Source organism: Amaranthus tricolor, chromosome 9 (genome assembly GCF_026212465.1).
Source record: "Amaranthus tricolor cultivar Red isolate AtriRed21 chromosome 9, ASM2621246v1, whole genome shotgun sequence".
NCBI lineage: Eukaryota > Viridiplantae > Streptophyta > Magnoliopsida > Caryophyllales > Amaranthaceae > Amaranthus > Amaranthus tricolor.
Window position 1 is genome coordinate 27,132,439 of NC_080055.1, and position 18,334 is coordinate 27,150,772.

Genomic DNA, 18,334 nt, shown 5'->3' on the forward strand with positions numbered 1-18,334 from the left:
CTTGCCGCCCTCTCAAACTCTGAGGACAGTGCTTGATTTAGCTTGGGGGGGGGTCTTGATTGCTGCTTTGGCTTACTCTCTTGTATATTCTATTGCTTTTAGTGTAGTTGTTTTGGTCGGAGTTGGTTGTTTCTCTCCTTTTTGCAGGTTCTTTTGCAAGTCCCACTTTGGATAACGTAATGATTTTCTGTACTTCAGCTTGCATTAGGAAGTTTAGTGGTGAGATCTTCCCCACTCTTTCCATAATTTATCCTTGAGTGTTTTTACTGCTTTGTTAGGATTGTTGCATGGTTTGTACCACTCATTAGGAGTGGGAGTTTACATGTGACCAAAAATACTGTACTGTTTTCTTAGTTGTAATGTATTTCTTTCTCCCTCGATACCCCTTTGGATTCTTGACAAAGTATGTTTCCCTGTACCCTATGGTTGAAAAATTTTTAACACATGTGATTACTGAGACCGGTCATTGCAGACTGTTGGATTCCTTTTCCGATTCCTGGGTATTATTGAAACTTGTATTTTTGAGCTTTATTACCTGTTGTTTGGAACAAGGGAGAGTTTACCTTGTAAGGACTTGGACTTTGATTTCTATCTTCCTATTTTCTTCTTGAGTGATTAGTTTCTGGTGTGTCGCTGATCTCCATCTTGGCTTGGTACTGGTCTTGTTAGCTGTGTAATCGCATGATGAGCATGATAGAAGGCGTTCATTTGTTAAAAGCCATGCCACATTATTTCAGAAGACATAAATTGCCATATGATCCTTTATTTTGAGGCCTACCTTTTCTTTCATGACTAACCACATTATAAACCCTTTTGACCCTATTTGATTAACCCAAGTCTAGCTTGGGGGAGCAGTTGGTTTGTTAGTGGGCGATATATGTTCCATCATTCGGCTCACATTTGCTCGCACGGAGTACTTGAGTTGGGTTGATTATTTCCCCATTGTTGGAGTGTGCTTATCTAGTTTGTCATATATCATCCATTCTTCATTGTTATATGTTACCATCTTTTCATAGGTCATATTCATGTAATCCTCTTCATAGTTTCAATTTCAAAAAAAAAAAAAATAAAAAAAAAAATAAAAAAAAATAAAAAAAAATATAAAATAAAAAAAAAATAAATAAAAAAAAAAAAAAAAATTACTACACACGGACCCGCCCGGGTACCTTCCACCCCGGCCGGGTTTTGAAGAAGCAAAAAGTTATGAGTCGAAGTTGTTTGGAGTTGTTTTAGCCTCATCTTTAGGCTACGTTACTTTTTAGATTATGCTCCCCTAAAATAGACTTCCAGCCCGAATATTTCCAAATTTGATCCTACCTTTGACCCAAAACCTCACTACAAGCCCAATAAAGACCTTCTTGATAATCGTGCAGTTATATGTGCTTCCTCGACTTAGTACCTTGCCAAGATCTGAGAGTATGTGATGCATTTCGAGTCGACCTTTATAGGCTGAGTGACATTATCTACCCTTTAAACACATGAGTGTTGTTGAGATGGGAGGGTGCCTTATTAGCATTTTAGGCTACAAAAACTGATTCATATGCACATCTTTTGCATATTTATGGGCGGAGAGCGATCGAGTACATTTTATACTCGCCACAAATAGAGGAGTGTCCACCGTGAGAACTCTTCCCTTGATTCCTCGTTATTCCTCAGTGATAAGGCTTGAATTTGCTTATATGATATTTCACTCTTGGATCGGTATTGAATTAATTGGATGCTTTGATTGAGAGGATGTGATCACAAGTGCTCTGCGATGTTGCTTTTATAGGGTGAAGCATACTTTTATTCTTAGAACCTTGTCCTGTTTGCTTGAGGACAAGCAAAGGTTCGGCTCGGGGGAGTTTGATGTGCATGTTTTATATACTATTTCTTACCATTCCCCCATTGCATTTTCATAGCATTTCTCGCGTATCATGCTTCATTTTTCCATTGGTTTTTATACTTGGTTGGAGTGTTTGTTTCCCATCTGTTTTGTAGGAATAAAGCTCTAATTAGGCCAGGAATCGACCCTCGGAGCGAGATTTGCAAGTTGAAAGGTCGTAAGCTACTCGAAGTATCAATTTTGTGCTGACAAAGACACGCACCCGGGCGGGTTTCCACATACCCGGCCGGGTCAGCATCCAATACTTAGAAGATTTTTGAAGAGGTTTTTTTTGGCAGAAATGCTATCACACGGACCCGGGCGGGTATCCACAGACCCGGCCGGGTGAACCTCTCAAACCCGGGCTGGTTTCCTCATACCCGGCCGGGTCTGTTCCAAAACTTAGAAAATCTTTGGTCTTTGAGATTTGGCTTTGCCTCGTACCCGGGCTGGTTTCTCCATACCCGGTCGGGTCCAGCGGTTATTTTTTTTATAACTTCCGGTAACCTCCGATCTTTTTGGAAGGAGATATATATAGCATTGGAAGGGAATTTTAGGGCACGTTGACTTTCTCTGGTTTTTTTCTTTTCCTGAGGGTTTGGTATCAATGGGGATTTCTATTATTTCTTGCTTTGGAAGATTGTAAATCAACAATCGGAATTTGTAATTTTAATTAATTTAAAGGTATTTCTTTCAATCCTAATTTCTTGTTCTCGTTTATCATCGTTATCATTGCATGATTATCTCTCCATTAAGTTTGAATTTAATTTCCTCCATGAATTTCATTTTTGAATCTCTTGTTAGTTTTAATATGCTTAGTGAGTAGTTTTATTGCTAGGGCTTGGTGAAACTATGCAAAAGGTCATGATTTTTGTTTGATTTTAGGATTTAAACTTGGTTTGTCTAGGTGATTCAATTGATAGGTTTTGTATTGATTGCATGTTTGGCCAATTTGCAAGTTTTATTCACTCAATTCTATAAGCGAAAGTTGCGAGTTTGAGTGAAAGATTTCCTTCTTTGAACAGTTAAGCTTTAATCGCGATAGCTTCTTTTATTGTTTGATTGTCGAATTTGTTTGCGAGAGCAACACATTCCTTCGCCTATATTCATTCCTATCCCAATTATTGTTCATGAATCATGATCGATGCATAGTGAATCCTTCTTAGCCCTAGGTTTTTAATTTTTGAATTTCATTCATCTCTTGTTTTTTGCATTATATTAGATAAACAAAAAAATTCCAACATTTGATTGTTAGCGTTAGTGAACTTGGTTCAAATTGTGATTTTACTTGTCCTTCCACAGTGGTTCGACCCTACTTACCCAACTATACTAGTTAGGTGAATTAGGAATTATTTTTGGTAGCAAAACGACCTATCAAAATTTGGCGCCGTTGCCGGGGAAGGGCAACAATTTTACTTTTTGAATTTAGCGTTTGCTTTTGCTAACCCACTCGAGGAACAACTGTTCTTCGAGTGTATTTACGTTTGTTCTAGTGTTTTTGTGCATGACCAGGAGCACCAACAAGCAACCTTTGCTTTTTGATCCTGAAGTCGAGGCAACTGCTCGTAGAACACACGCAAGTGCAAAGAAAAGGAGAGCGGAGGCTCGTAAACAAGCCTCTCAATCTCTTGACATGGCGGCTCAGGCTCCCGAGAGAACTCTTAGGCAGTCTACACAGCCCAAGGCTAGCAATGTTACCGCGGGGATTAGGATGCCGACTACTAATGCTGGAAACTTTGACATCAAATCCCATGTTATGAATATGATCACAGGAAATCAGTTTTATGGTCTTGACAATGAAGAACCCGTTGATCATCTGCAGAAATTCCTTCAAGCATGTTCTCTACAAAAGATTACTGGGATGACTGACGACGAGCTCTACTTATACCTTTTTCGTTTCTCTTTGGCGGGCAAGGCTCAACGTTGGTATAACTCTCTTCCCAACACCATTACTACTTGGGCGCAATTGTCTGATGCTTTCTTAGTGAAGTATTATCCCGGTTATAAGACTCACGACTACAGAGTTAAGCTCTATAGTTTCTCACAAGATGCGGGGGAAACTTTTCATGATGCGTGGGAGAGATTCAAAGATTACCAATATATGTGCCCACATCACGGTATTGAGAAGGAATTTCTTATGCAATCATTTTATAATGGTCTTGATAATGAGACTAAGAGGATGGTAGATGGTGCGGCTGGCGGCTCTTTCATGAACAAACAAACTTCTGAGGCTATTTCACTCTTGGATACTCTTGCTGAAAATCAATGGAATAGCTCAACTAGGCGCGCAGCTCAAGCACCAAGGAAGGGGAAACATGAAGTTGAAACCTATTCCCTTCTATCATCACAAATTTCAGCTTTGAATGAGAAGATCGATGGGATGCGCATGAATGCTAATACATCTATGCCCGTCAATGCTATGGCTACCTCTAGCCAAGGTGGAGTTGCTTGTGATTATTGCGGTGTACATGGTCATTCTCTAATGGAGTGTTCTGTAAATCCCAATGGAGCTATGGGAGTGCCAGAGCAAGTCAATGCTTTTCAAGCTCGTCCTCCTTTCAACAACAATAGCTACTATCCTGGAGTTCGAAATCATCCTAACTTGTCATATCGCAGCAATAATGTGTTAAATCCTCAACAACAACACTATCCACCACAAGCACCACAACAACAATATGGGCAACATCAGCAATATCAGCCCAATCAAGGACCACCCGGTTTCCAAAGGCCTCCTCAAGGCCATCAACAGCAGCAATTTCAGAATCAACAACCCCAATCCGAATTAGGGGAACTGAAAACCATGATGGCTCAAATGGCCAAACAGCTCGAGCAACTCAGTACTCATAATAAGATGCTTGAAACTCAAGTCGCTCAATTAGCTGCATCTAGCTCCTCTAGACAGGCTGGAGCATTACCTGGCCAACCCACTCAACCACATGGAAAGGAGACCGCCAATGCAATCACTACAAGAAGCGGGATGAGTTATGATGAGCCACCCATGCCTCAAGAGGGAGAGTCAAACTCGAAAGATGAGAGCACTTCTGAAACGAGTACTAATGAAGCATCTTCTGAGGCAGTGCAAGAGAAGGAGAAAGCGAAAGATGAGGCATTGCAAGTGCCTCCCATCAAACTTCCTTTTCCCAACCGCCAAGTGAAGCACAAACTCGACAAGCAGTTCGGTAAGTTCTTGGAGGTAGTGAAGAATTTGCAGGTAACAGTTCCTTTTACTGAATTAATCACACAAGTGCCTGCTTATGCTAAATTCATGAAAGACATTTTGACTAGGAAAAGAGCTTTTAGTGAAGTAGAAACAGTTGCTTTTACTGAACAATGCAGTGCTTTGCTACAAAATAAATCCCCTCCAAAACTGAAAGATCCTGGTAGTTTTTCCATCCCCTGTCACATTGGAACATTATTTATTGATAAAGCTTTATGTGATTTAGGAGCTAGTGTCAGTGTGATGCCTTTTTCTGTCTGTTCTAAATTGAAAATGGGTGATCTAAAAGTTACTAACATTACTTTACAAATGACCGACCGTTCTGTTAAATATCCTTTGGGTATTTTAGAGGACGTCCCTGTCAGGGTAGGTAAGTTTTATATCCCTGTTGATTTTGTTGTTCTTGACATGGAGGAAGATTGACAAATTCCTATTATTTTAGGAAGACCTTTCCTTCATACGGCAGGAGCAGTAATTGATGTGAAAAATGGTAGACTTACACTTTCTGTGGGGGACGACAATGTAACTTTCAATTTGAGCAATGCTTTGAAAAGTCCCATGCTTGAGGAAAAATGCTATGCTATTGATGTAGTTGATGTGATTTGTTATGATAACTTGCCCCTAACTCTTATGAAAGATCCTTTGGAGGCCGTTCTTTGTCTTGAATCTTCTACAGGTGATGCTAGCATTTGGAAGACTGAAGTTGATGCTATTGAACAAGCTCTTTGTAATGAAGAGCTTAGTCACAGCGAGAGCAAGAGAGTGCAGAGGTTAGTTCGGCCTATATGCCAAGTTGAAGTAAAGAAGCCTGAACTAAAACCTCTCCCTTCACATCTTAGGTATGTTTTTCTTGATGAACTTGGTTGTTAGCGTTAGTGAACTTGGTTCAAATTGTGATTTTACTTGTCCTTCCACAGTGGTTCGACCCTACTTACCCAACTATACTAGTTAGGTGAATTAGGAATTATTTTTGGTAGCAAAACGACCTATCAGTTAATACCTAGGGGGCAAGTGGCAAGTATTAGGGGACGAGAATTGAGTTTTATTTTGAAATACATTTATACACTTGTTTATAAAAAAAATTCATAAGTTTTTTTATTTTTAATGGGGCAAAATTATCAATTTACATTTTATTTTTCATATATATCCACAATTTTCAACTTATTCCTTCTAATATACCAAACAAAGAATTGGTAATATATTATATAAATTCCCAATAATCAAATCTCAACCCCAATTTCACATTCTTACCCTTAAATACTCATTTACATATACCAAACAGTTCGAAAAATCATAAAAAGTGTCTTAAAGAAGGAAAACATCTTTATTTTAGATTATAGAAACACTTAAAAATGAGTGGTAGCTGAAGTTCGCCCACTCCATAGTCATTGTGTTCCATTGCCCAACAACAATTTAATTGATTCAAATTCTTAGACAAGAGTAGATTTAAGCGACACCTAAGAAGAAAATGAATGGGTAATCTTCTTAATAGAAAAATTAAAGAAGTGGAAATTAATGGGTGTTTTGGTGTTTGTCTCCATGTTGTGTTACATCAAAAAGAAAGAAATAGATTACTTGGAAATTAAATTGCTTTTAGATTATTTTGTTAAAGGAACTCCCTCCCTAAAGACTAAAGCAAAGCATCACTTTCCATTATAAAAGTACTCTTTCTATTTATTTATAAATTATAATTTTAAATTTTTATTTTTATTTTTTAATTTACTCAAATTTAAACCTCGTAGTAAGTATAATATTATTAGGAAAGGTCCCTTTAATACACTAATTAAGTTGCCAAATTGTATGACATTATGATGTCGCAAGACCATAAAAAATCAAAAGACTTGTAGTCAAACTTATAAAACTTTGAAGTGAGAACGGTTCCAAAAAGCTAAATTCTTGTGTTTTTTTTGGTTTATTTTCTCTTCTAATTTTGCATATACAACAATTATAAAAGACTTTAAAGCTAAAAATGTTCAAAAAAAAAAAAAAACAATCAATATTTTTTTAGTTGGTTAAATACGTCAATTAAAGAGTTAATAACCAACGATGATTTTCCAAACTATTAGAAACTAAAGCAAAAACAATTAGCACTTTTAATTGGTCAAAAAAACACTATATATTTCTTTTGAAATTTTTTTTTACAACATTGACCTGGTAGGTCGATCTGAACCCTATCCGAAATCAACATAATCTAACCAAGAATTGATTCGACCTGGAATTGATTCGACCCAAAAATAACTCGATTGAAAAATAACACGACCCAAGTTCAATCGTTTGACCGATCTAGATAAAGCACATGCCTATCTTTATATAGGTCACTAAATATTTTACTTGAAATAATGAGGGATTAAGAGATTCGAACCCATGATTTAAGCTTCTGATACCATGTCAAGAAACCAACTCAACTAAAAATTAAAATTTTTGGTTTCTCAAACATGGTATTAGAGCTCGGTTTATTGTTGGATTTTTATGATTTGACGTTTAATCAAACCACTGATTAAGGGGCCTTTAGTTGAATTTTCATTCCTAATGAGATTTGTAACTTATTTGGGTAGGCTAAGATTCTAAGTACACTCACATGTGAGACGGTTATTGATGAGTCTACCAATTGTCCTATATTAAAGAATAATAAAAGAATGAAAAAAGAGAAAGTGAGTATTTTGAAGCTAAAAGGAATTGATAGCATTACCAAAAAAGCATATCCAACTTTGAGAATGAGTGCATTTTTCATAGTGTCCGTTGAAAAAAAACTTGTTTGGTAGCCAACGATGTTCGTTCTCTTTTGATAGTTTAACCTTTTGAAAAGTATGTTTAAAAGAAAAGTTGAAAAAGCTATTCTTATGAATTAAGGTGTTTATTATTTATTATAATTAATATTATTTATTTGAAGAATATGTTTAGACTTTTGATTATATTGGATAAAAACCTGATTCAATGCACAAGAACCATAAGCATCTTGGCATGCCTTTTGCTTTATGCTCATTGAATCTCTTTTTACAAAAATGTGGCATCATCACCTTCAATCAATCCATTTGAGAATCAAACATATATTTACAAGGTTGAGATTGAGTGTTCAAATCATGATAAAGTGTATATGTTTATAAGCTATTGAATTATAATACTCCTTAAATTTTTTTAAAGGTAGGCCGATTAGATCAAAGAGGAGGACCAGGAAAGAAAGCAGCGAGAATTAAACTTATGTTCTTTGTAGGGAATAATTTATACTCTAATTGAAACTAAACGTGATTTTTAATATGAATAAGTTATATTTTCTTCGTTTTAGAGCATATTTTTATTTAGTTTTGCATATAAGTGTGACACTCCTAGAAATCAAACTTTCGTTTCTTTCATTTCTTTCGTTTTGAGAGCCTATCTATAAGTTTGAGAACGAACTTTTTTTAAGGAGAGGTAGATGTAATAACCAATATTTTCAGCAAATAAAATAAAATCAATTACTGCCTCCGTTCTTTTTTTATCTTTCACATTACTATAACGGGTAGTTTTAAAAGTTCTTCCACTTTAGAAAACTTTTTATTTTTAGAAAGTTTTTATCCCACTTTTACCCCTTAAAACCCCCCTTTTTTTAATTTACCCCTTTTCTTTTATTTATAATTATTTTCTCTCTCATACTTTCAATACAATCTTACTTCACACTACTATTAAATTAAAATAATACCCATTACAACCTCATACTTTCAATACAATCATTACTTCACATTACTATTTAATTAAAATAATATCCACTACAACTCAAGGATTCTATCTTGCTTAATATGTGTGAAAAACTCAAAGTGAAAGATAAAGTGAAAGATAAAAAAAAAAAAACGGACAGAGTATAATTTCTAAAATGAAAGGTTTTCAAATTCTCCCGATCAGTGATTTCATTAATCATCTCATTCAATCAGTCATGATTTCAGAAATTTTCCCAAATCCCTCCATCAATTATTCCCTTTAATTTCTTCCTAAATTAACCAACAATTTTGTCCTATAAATTGAGCTAATTTCTGAACCTTAAGACTTGGTAAGAAACCAAAAACCCCAAATTTTATCTTTTTGTGTCAAAACTCTAATTTCATTTTTGTTTAGAAAATTATAAAGTAAGATAAAGAGGATGAATGAAAAATCTACCTTAAATGCATGGTAGACGAATTTTCAATCCCTTATTCTTCATTCTCTTCCTTCTTTCTTAGTTTCCATAATGTCTGAGTTTTTTTTATATGACTTTATCTCTCCTCCTCTCTTCCCTGTCTTCCAAAACCTTTTCTTATTCTTTTTCTTTATTTCATTTTCTTATATTCCACGTGATGTTTTTTTTCAAAAAAAAAATATAAACCCTTTTCTTGTTTTTCTTTAAAATATTATTTTACTTAAAAAAAATTTTTCTTGTTTTATTTATTTTATTCTTTTGTTAATCTTTTATTCCTTTTAATTTAAATATCAATGACTTTAGAAACAACATTGGAAAATTATACTCCTAATTTTAAAATATATCTTTAGTCAATTTTTTTTTACATCTTTTAACCAGAAAAGAAAATGGTTAATTATTTTTGTAAGAAGTATTACAATTAGATTATCTAACCCTTTCAACCTAAAATTGTAGACTGAGATTTCGGAGGAGCCATACTCAAGGTAATTTCGATGTCCATTATACTCCAATCCGCTACCCGAAATAATTTATATTATATACTTTTATATTTTAAAATGTAAAATTGATTATATTAATATGATAAATATATTGTTGTGTTATACGATTTTTTTTGAGACCTTTCATCCTCTGTCTTAATATTATTTTTTTATTTGACGCTGATTATCTTTGTTTGAAATTTAATATAATAACGTTTAAAGTGTTTTAAATTGAAAATAAATTGTATTGTTATAAAGTTTTCATGAGGATTAATCCTCGATCGTTATAATATTGATAATTATATTTCAACTTAAATTATGAGGAAAATGTAACCCGTAAGGGTGTTGAACACTTTGTCTTGTTGAATTAGTTTAGCTATCAACAAGTCATATTGTTTGCATACTCCATGTTATAAATCTATTGCCTTTCTTCTATTGTTGTAATTCAAGTAGAAGGGGTGTGCACACTAGGGACTCTTGTGATTGGCCATTTTTATTAAGGTAACGACCTTTGTTGAAGTAGGCGGTTAACAGGGATTAATCCCCGCCTACTAGTGTTCACATTTCTCCTCTAAGTTGTTTTAGTCTTATTATTGTGACCGACAAAATTTTAAAAGAAGATAAATTATTTTAATTTATTTGAATGGTCAAGTCAATTTAAATTAAAAAAATTATTTTACTATTGATATTTCACGAAATGGGGTCGTATTACTCAGTTTATGTTGATTTTTGTGTACTTTGTTTTCTTGTTTTTTCCAACTTATTTTGCAAGTTGTTCTAGGGGGATTTGATTGAGGATGCTTAGAATAAACGTCTAGAATTTTTTTTAAAGTCTATTGCATTTTTTTTATGTCACTAGTAAGAATTTTCCTATCGAGTTGTAATTTGAATATGTTCTTTTCTTTCTATTTCCAAATAAATAATTTTGTTTTGGTTATATTCATGTCGTCCTTAGTGATCGTTAACACTCTCCAAGTTAAATCTTGTTTTAAATAAACAAAAATCTTTAAGTTTGTATGGATTTAATCTAGAGGGTGTTACAATAAATAAATGAAACTAAACTTGATCAAAGAAGGGGAGGACTAGGAAAGATCGCAGTGAGAATTTAACTGATATTTTTTATGGAGAAAACAGTATATACTCCAATTGAAACTTAACCTGATTTCTAATATCATCAAGTTATACTATTTCTTTGTTTTAGAGCACATTTTTATTTAATTTTGCATAAATTATAAGTAAATGTAAGTTGAGCAAAAATTAAAGTTATATAGCTAATATAACTATCTCAAATTGAGCAATTTGATACTTAGCTTGTAGTGATATTTCCCTAATGACACTTGGAGGGAGTATGATTAAAGAATATATATTATATAATTAATAATATCTTGATGATATAATGACGTTTTGTTGGAAACCTATTGATCAAGTTTAAAAAAATGTTGCGTTTGACGACTACATGGCGACCACAAAGGTTGTCGCTAACCTCCTTTTTCACCTGGCGACTACGTTGTTTCTCGCCTCGCCATTGCCACTGGCGATCAACTCTTTCCATCGCTATTTTAATATTTATTTATAGTGGAATGAGATTATTATCAATCATTTGTTATACAAGTAGACCTTTATGAATTTTACTTATTTAACATTTTACTTTCTTTTACTTTTTTACATTTCAAGAGCTTGTTTGATAAGTAATCTATATGTAATAAGCACTAGCTAATTGGCAAAAAGGGAAGAAAGTGGAAAAGAAAAAGCATAAAACAATAAATAATAAAATAACTTGTAAAGATAATTATTAATAGACAAGTAAAAAAAGAAGCTTATGACAATGGCCATACATTCAGTTCAAACCATGTGCTACCGACTAATCACCAATAATCCATAATTATTTTAAGCTAATAATCTTATTCGTTAATTGAAAAAATGGTGCAAGAATTAGTAAATAATTTGGCTATTCAATTGTCTTAAAATATCCTACAACGACTTTTTTTTATTTAATCTAATATGTTAATTACCTTGAAATGAGTACGTAATTTGTTTGAATTTGATGTATTAAAGTCTAACCATGCTTTATTTACTTTCATATATAGATTTATTTACATCAAATAATAAAAAATATAAGGCCCAATTCAAAGGATTGGTATAAAATAGTCAAAACACTTATTTTTACTTATATGTTGAACCAACATGCTAAATATTTACATAAATCAATATTATAATTAATATAATTTTTAATAACTCGAATCATAACTGGATTTGACAGTCATGGGTATAAATTTTCCTTTGTTATAATTAGGCTTATGATCAATAAAAATAGGAAAATTTACAAAGAAACACCTTATAAAACCAGTTATTTGTAAAAAAACACCTTTTAAATTTTTTTTTTTTTAAAAAAACACCTTTTAAAGACTTTTTATTAAAAAAAAACACCTTAAATCAGTTTCCGGTGACTTTTGTCAACTGTTGACTATGCCATTTGAGCTCAAAAGTCAACGCCTGAAAGTTAACAAATGGCATAGTCAACGCCTGAAAGTTGACAAAAGTCACCGGAAACTGATTTAAGGTATTTTTTTAATAAAAAGTCTCTTAAAAGGTGTTTTTTTACAAAAAAATTTTAAACAGTGTTTTTTTTACAAAAAAAACTGGTCTTATAAGATGTTTCTTTGCACTCATAAAAATATTTGATGATGTGGCGGTCTTATCTTTCCATATATGCACAAGCTATAAAGTACGGTAAACTTCTCTGAAGTCATAAAAATGTAAGTCAAAAAATTTGCTTATAAAATATTGTACGAGAAGCAAGTTTAGTCCAAAGGAAAAGAAAAATTACTGACAAGAATACCTCAAAGGTTCACGAAGCAAGTTGCACATTTTAATTATAAATTTGGAATAATATAACTTCATTTTATAAAATACAGATTATAATAAACATTGTATTTTTTAGGTTGGGGTTAAAGATTTATGATATTTTGGTTTTTTAAATTACAATGAACTATATTAAAATGACTCATTAAATAATATATTATGTTTATTTATGTGAAAATGCATTGATTTTTGTTACCAATGGTTAATCAAAAATAATGCAACTTCTTTATTAGTAATATAACTATTTAGTAAATAATAGTAAGGTTGTAATTTCACCATATATATGTAACAGTGATTTAATGATATTAGGGTAATAGAATATTAATTTATTCTATGTTTACTCTAGAATTTAGAATTAACAACGCTTATAGTATTTGATTAAAATTGGATAAATATCTAAATGTTGAACCTATTTTAAAAATCTGTAATCACATAGGAGTCTAGTTGAGGTATCAACACAAGGAGCTTTAAATCATTCGAATAATTGCTTTTCATTGTTTACATAGTTTGTCCGTCTTATCAATTATCATGTCAACAATTTTATGCAAGAAAAATACGTTGAAAGAAGTTAAATCTAATGAACACAAGACCATGCAATACAACTGGAATCCAAGTTAACTAAAATACTTATTGAAGATATTTTCAATTTGCATATCTAAAAATAGATCAAATCCAACTGTTTACATATGTGTTACAACCTCTATTCAAGATTTATATATTCAACTTGTTAGGCATATAAGCCCTAAAACTTTATACAATATATAAAATATCATGTATCCCAACTATTAACTTAAATTTTTGATTGAATTGGCCTCTTTACATAATAAGAGAGTTTAATTCATGACTTTTTGCTTAGCTTTTTGATTAACTTTTGGCTTGTTGGTTAGTCAAACAGTCTAACAAAGTTTTTGGTAAATTAAATGACTTTTATACCAACTGAAAAACTGGCTTTTAAGCTAATATAAAAAGCTATCGGGTTTGTTGATCAACTTTTTCTCAAATAAATAACTAACAACCAATACTTAAATTTATCAAACATCTCTAAAAACAGCTGGTTTTTTCAACTAATTTAAAAGCCAACAAAAACAACTAATATTTCCAGCTGGCAAACAAACTAATTAAAAAATCAACAGGTAATAGCCAACAAACAATTTCCAAACACTCCAGTATTAAAAGTAAATTTACAAGAAATTACAAGTTTAAAGTAGAAAATGAGTATCATGTAATTAAACTATGAAATTTCTTTGTTGAAAAACAATCACCAACTTTCTTAAAACACACTTTTTCATTTGTAAAAATGATCAAACTTTATCATTCAAACATCTCCCCACAATTTCTTTCCTTCTTTCCCAAACATTGGTTACATTAGTAAGCGATCGATCTGGATGTGGGACCTACATTGTATTATCTTATTTTCAACGAACAAATCAGAATCAGAATAGAAAAGAAGAAAAAGAGATGCTCCTCGTGGAGTAATGATGTGGACAAAAAGCTCACCATCAGCTTTTTTCTACGCGATCCGCTTATGCTTTTTTTCTTTCTTTTTCTTCCCCAAATCCCCTCTTCTTTCCTTGGAGTTGGCGGCTCTCTTTACTTTTTTTGCTCCTTTTTTTAGGGGAACTTTTATTTCTTTAATTTTGGGTATTCTAAACAACATGAACTATAAAGAAAAGAGATGACTAATTTTTGGAAAATTTTATGGTTGTAATTTTGAATTTTTGAATTTTTAACTAAATATAGAATACGTCAATACGTGTATCTATGTGGAATAAACGTTCATCTATGTAATGTAGATATATTAAATCATTTTAATTGTCATTTTTCTTTGTTATATATTTTAAAATAATTAAATATTAATATGATTTTTAACCGTATGACACAGCAACAGCCTAGATATATAAGCTCGTTTCTAAAATTTACATGCACAAATTTCTTCAATCTTTTAATATAATTCATATATTCATATTAATTATTTTTTTACTTTATTACCCTATAATTTCTAATCAAATTAAATATAAATGATACTTTATACACTACAAATAAAGATAGCATATTGATAAGGATATAGGAGTCGCTTTTATTTCACTTTATATCCTATCTTTCTTACATACCCCATATATAGTAGTCTATATATATACCCACATCGCCATTTGCCTCTCCAAGAACCCAATTACCCAAACAAAAGAATTTAAAATTTTTATACCTTTAATTTCTCTCTCTTCTTTCTCCCTCTAAGAATGATGGGTGAAATCAAATTGTTTGGCCAAACAATTGTGTTACAAGTTAAGCAAGAAAATAAAGAAGAATTATCATACAAAAAGGATAATCATGATCAAGATCAATCAAGTGATGATCAATCAAGTAGTGAAGATAAAAACAACAATTTAATCAATAAAAGACCAGATAAGATCATTCCTTGCCCAAGATGCAAAAGTATGGAGACTAAATTTTGTTACTTCAACAATTACAATGTTAATCAACCTAGACACTTTTGCAAAGGTTGTCAGCGTTATTGGACCGCCGGCGGGGCTCTCCGTAATGTCCCAATTGGTGCTGGTCGCCGGAAAATTAAGCCGCCGGGAAGAACCGGCAACTTGTTTTCCGGTATATGTTTACTTGAAGGGATGAATATGGAGCGATTTGAAATGATGAATGATGGTATGGATATGGTGGTTGATGAATGGAAACTTACTGCTGCCATGGCTGCCGCCGGTAGTGGTTTTAATCATGGCTTTCAAGTTAAGCGGAGGAGAAATGAGTCTACTGGTCAAACTTGTTGACTTTTGAGGTTTTATTATTCACAAATTTTTAAATTAGACAGTCTGATGGTAAGACAATCTTTATTGAGTTGGTATGTATATTTAGTTTATTAAAATAATCACCTATGATTTTAAAGTGATTAATTAGAAAAATAGGTTAATTAATATATAGGCTCATTTCATGGTGAGACGGTCTCATACAAAGCAGCAAATTGATTATTATTACTCCACTTGTTTAATTTATTAGTCACACCTTGACAAAAAGCTCTTATGAGTTATGACTAAGATTGAATTGTGATAAATAAAGTGAAATAGATGGAGTATTATTTTACATTTAGGTTACTTTTACTTTGTATGTGTAGATCAATAATTTGGAAGGGTAAAAAGAAATGAGGGGCACAAATTATGGAGATTATTATTGTTAATGAATTTTTGGTGTAAATATAATTAATTAGCCTTGGTTTGAAAAATAAAAAAGATTAGGCTTTGGATTAATCTCTTTTATTTCTAGTTTTATCCCAAATGTGTGTATATTTTTTATGATTTTATTGAAAATAATTTGTTGTAAAATTTTCATTTCTTAGGAGTTTTCTTTCGTAAATTTTAACATTGATAGTATGTCATTCATATTGATTCGAGGTGTATTTTTAGGCATTTAATTTAGTTTTTTTATTTTTTAACTTTTTTTATTTTAGATATCGTTCTTTTCTTTTTCTCTTTGAGCTACGTCATCTTTAATTTGTTTGGAGGATAGACTATATTTTAAGGTTTATGTCTTAAAATACTTAATTTGTTCAAAGCCAGATTTTATGTTTACATTTTGATTTACAAGCATAGTTAAAAAAAAAAATACAATTTTGGTAAGGGTTGCGGTAGTGGTCGAAAAACAGACTTTATGGCCAATACAAATAATTTCGCGGTGAATATGATTTATATTTTAATCGTGGTAGATTTTAGAAAATTAAATAAATTGGATGCAAATTTATCTTACATGCCGCTAATATATTAATAAATATTAGATTTAAAGTCTTATCTCAGTTAGATGATTTAATACTTTCATCAATTTACACTATATTAGAAAAATATATTATTAATGAATAAGATTGTGAGTAGATCTTGTGAATAATATGTATTATAGTTCACCAGCTGGTTTTTATTGGATAAAAAAAATATTATGTGCCAGATAAGAGATACCTGTTATTCATTTGATATCTTAAAAGTATATTATACTATCATTATAGCATTGATTCCATATCATTAGGACTTAATTAGGAGTATAAGTTTTCAAGTTCCGTTGATTTTCGGGTATCAGAACAAATGATAAAAAGGGCCCTTAAAAAACTTAAGGCGTAATAAATAATATAATATATTTTTTATTTTTTATTGTTGATATTTAAGCTACTTTATAAAAATAGCACTAAAAACACTTATCTTACTCAACAAAAAATATAAGCTATATTTAAATTTAATTAAAATTAATATCACTTATATGTATAAAAATAAATTTTTTAAACTTTAAAAATTAGGCCCTGAACGATGACCCACTTTACACTTAATTTTTTTAGGGGATGAGTAATGGCGAGTGATTTTTCTTTTCCTAACAGTTAGCACTTACGTACGGGGAACATTACATTTACACCAACTCTAAACTTTAGGTCAAACTATGAAGATTATTAAATGCTAAATTTCTAATATTTAGGCAGGGAAAATTGTTTGTATCTTCCTGTATTATGGAATTTTAAATGAAAAAGAAATTAAGCCTTTATTCAACAAAAATTACTATTATAATTAAATGCTGTGATTTCGAAGAATTATAAAGTTATTGGTAACAAATAAGTTTGATCTTTGATGGACTACTCATTAAACTAATTACTTGGTTTTCACAAGACCAATACAGCTTTCGAATTATTTATCACTTATAACCTTAAATGATCACTTATAATTTTAAATTGACAAATAATATATATATATAACAGTAATCACTTACAATTTTAAAGTGATTATTTTTTATAGTCTTATAAAGGGATCACTTATAACTTTAACGTGAAGTGATCACGTAAAATCTTAAAATTATGATCAATTATAACCTTAAAGTGAGCAATTACGATTTTAAAGTGATCACTTTTATTATCTAAACTGATGACTTACAATTTTTTAGTGATCTATTAGAAAAATGGGCTGATTATCATCGTATGGTATCGACGATCTCAAATAAGACTTGCTAATCTGCTTTAGGATGGAAGCTCATCAAGATTGTGTACCGTCTTGTTGTGTACAAGTCCAATAACAAATTTATCAGTTATAAAATTATAATTTACATGGTCTATTGATACATGGACTAAATATAATACAATCTGCATTGAGTAAATTACTACTAATTTTTGATAGAGCATATAATACATTTTGGAGTTTCAATTGATGAAGGTGTGTGTTAGAGTATATAACATATCATGGGGCCTTAAAAATCAACTTTAACTTTTGGTTGAATTGGTCTTATAATATGGTATCGGAAGCCCATGCCATGGATTCGAGTCATTTCAATTAGTACACTCCTATTTAATTAGTGTTATGTATGAGGACGACATGTGGTGTATCCATAGTTTTTGTCCAAAGCTCGCTCTCTCGTATAAAAAACTCTAATATACTATATGTATATATTCTAAAGCTTCAACCATAAACAATAGCAACCTTGAAAAGAAGTAATATATTGTATTGGACTAACGTGAAGTATTATATTGTATTCGACTAACGTAAGGTAGCCATTAGCAAGTCAATAATAAAACCCCAACAACTATTTATTATTATAAGATATGTTAAGAGTAAATAATAAATTTAATAAATATTTTATAATATTGTATCCTGAATGGAAAGAAATATATGAAAATTGAATATAAAATATTAGTTGAGATTTAAGAAAAATAATATTTATTTTAACTGATAAATTTAACTCTAATCAGACAAAAACTGATTTAAAAGTTAGAAACACAACAAAAATTATTAGAAGAGAAG

General features: G+C 31.4%; 1 protein-coding gene and 1 non-coding gene across 2 annotated transcripts; one reads left to right on the plus strand and one right to left on the minus strand.

Annotated features, from left to right (window-relative positions):
• Positions 1-3,877: 3,877 nt before the first annotated feature.
• LOC130824697 (small nucleolar RNA R71) lies at positions 3,878-3,985 on the minus strand. The gene has a single exon (XR_009046788.1). It is a non-coding gene; the product is annotated as a small nucleolar RNA R71 (small nucleolar RNA).
• A 10,746-nt stretch (positions 3,986-14,731) lies between these two features.
• LOC130823927 (cyclic dof factor 4-like) lies at positions 14,732-15,961 on the plus strand. Its single transcript, XM_057688755.1, has one exon. It carries the CDS (start codon positions 14,804-14,806, stop codon positions 15,344-15,346), a length of 543 nt encoding a protein of 180 aa, XP_057544738.1. The 5' UTR covers positions 14,732-14,803; the 3' UTR covers positions 15,347-15,961.
• Positions 15,962-18,334: the final 2,373 nt, after the last annotated feature.